This window comes from Diaphorina citri, unplaced genomic scaffold (assembly GCF_000475195.1).
Source record: "Diaphorina citri unplaced genomic scaffold, Diaci psyllid genome assembly version 1.1 scaffold6325, whole genome shotgun sequence".
NCBI lineage: Eukaryota > Metazoa > Arthropoda > Insecta > Hemiptera > Psyllidae > Diaphorina > Diaphorina citri.
The window spans coordinates 3,074-4,914 of NW_007383701.1; the positions used below are offsets into that span (position 1 = coordinate 3,074).

General features: G+C 40.8%; 1 protein-coding gene across 1 annotated transcript; it reads right to left on the reverse strand.

The window, feature by feature from the left end:
- Window positions 1–539: 539 nt before the first annotated feature.
- Window positions 540–1,811, reverse strand: LOC103521943. Its single transcript, XM_026832379.1, is given in 1 exon segment — window positions 540–1,811. A coding segment is annotated over 1 exon segment (735 nt). The 5' UTR covers window positions 1,438–1,811; the 3' UTR covers window positions 540–702.
- Between the last annotated feature and the right edge of the window lie 30 nt (window positions 1,812–1,841).

Below are 1,841 nucleotides of genomic sequence, written 5' to 3' on the forward strand. Positions count from 1 at the left end.
ACTAAAAAACGTCAATATCTCGGGAACGGTTTGAAATTTCGGGAGTTTCCGATTTTTCCCAGTATGTACAAAAAAAAGGAATCCAATTAATTGATTCCGTGACTGGCTGTTGCGGGGCCCACTCAGCCTCGTGAGGAAAATGAGTAGCTATGACAAACATGTAAATGCGCATAGCGACTGGTGCCAGCATGGTAGGTAAACATTAGATGATAGGATTATTGAGATATTGGGAAAAAATCCTACAATGCTGCAGTGAGCACCAAAGTTGTGACATAATAACACAAAGAAGTTGCATTTACATTTTTACATTATTTAGAAGTAAAATCCAGTATCAGCTTATACCTTGACCAGAAGCTGTGGGTCGATTCCCACTTAGGGTGGGTTTTTCTCAAAAGGAAAAATGACTTTGGATGATGGTATTTTGTAGGGTTGCATTACTAGGAAACCGTGATAGTCTTGAATTTGTTTAATGTTTTTTTACCCAAAGTGGTATTGTTGGTAACAGCAGCCTCTCAGCAATGAGGGGTTTTTTTACTTGTAGTGGGAAGGTTTGGAAAATTGCTTTTCTCTTTAGCATACCCATGTTCACAGCGTGCTCCTTTTGGTGGTCTGCCCAAAGTTAGGACATGACGAGTTGATAGTGGTCTTTTTCGTCGAGCTATCGCCGTAGGTTGAACTCCAATCACCCTACCACCTTACTTTCTACTTGTTTTTGGCATCATAGAGGTATCGCCAAACACTCTGCAGAACGTGAAATTTGCACAACAAAAGCGATGAGTTTGGGAAGTTAGCCTTCAAGCTGTTCCTTTCAGTACTGGAGTCATCAGTCAGAATAACTCGAGGGAAGAAGTTCGGGTTGTCAAACAAGTTTTTCAGCATAGATATGCCTTTTGTCAGCACCTCCTCACGCTCTGAATCAGTAACCATGATTCCCAATGGTACAGCACCAGCAACACATTCCGTAAGAAACATGAAGACACGGCAACCATGTCGATCCATATTCCCTGAACTATCAACAAACATGATCTCCTTGGCACTCGCTAACTCAAGTACACGTTTTGACAAGGGACTATGGATGACAACCATGAGATTAGGTTCCTTGGTCATCACAGCACATGTCTTTCCACATTTAGCATTGTACTGCTCGATGAAGTTTTGTAGGGACACCAACATCTCTTCTCCAGAGGGATCACCATAAGTCTATTGAAAGATCTTGTAGTAAAGATCATAGCACCAATGTCTTGTAGGACACTTAGAACCATCTGCTACAACCTTGTAGTAGTCGTCTCCATGTTCATTGAACAAGTCAAGCGCTGACGATGGAGAATGTCCAGAGGAAAACAGTTCCGTGAACGTATTTTCCAACTCCTTGGTGGGGGGTCTGTGCTTGAGAGCAGAAGCAGTTCCAATGGTGTGGTTATGATTCCACAGGACCATGATTTCTGTAGGAAATCTTTCCAAGTAAGGATCTTTGCTCCTGAAAAGAAAAGACACATGGTTTTTACTAACTGGAAAATAACCTTTAATATTGAGTTCTATAGGATTCTGTGTATCACCCTGCATTTATTTATCGACTTCAAAAGTAGGAAAACTCAAGCACAATAAATTTCCTATACTGAAAATTTTATTAAATCCATTTTTCAACATAATACTTGCTTTTAGCACATTCAATATTATGGATCTTCACCCACAATGATTTTTGTGGATGATAAAGCTCAATTTTCTTTGAGCTTAGTGAGAAATCCACAAAAAGAATTTGGTATCAAACTAACTACATACAGAGGTATTCTTTAAACTCGCACTTCGTGCTCGGGACGGGGGCTTCGCCCCCCTCCACCCCC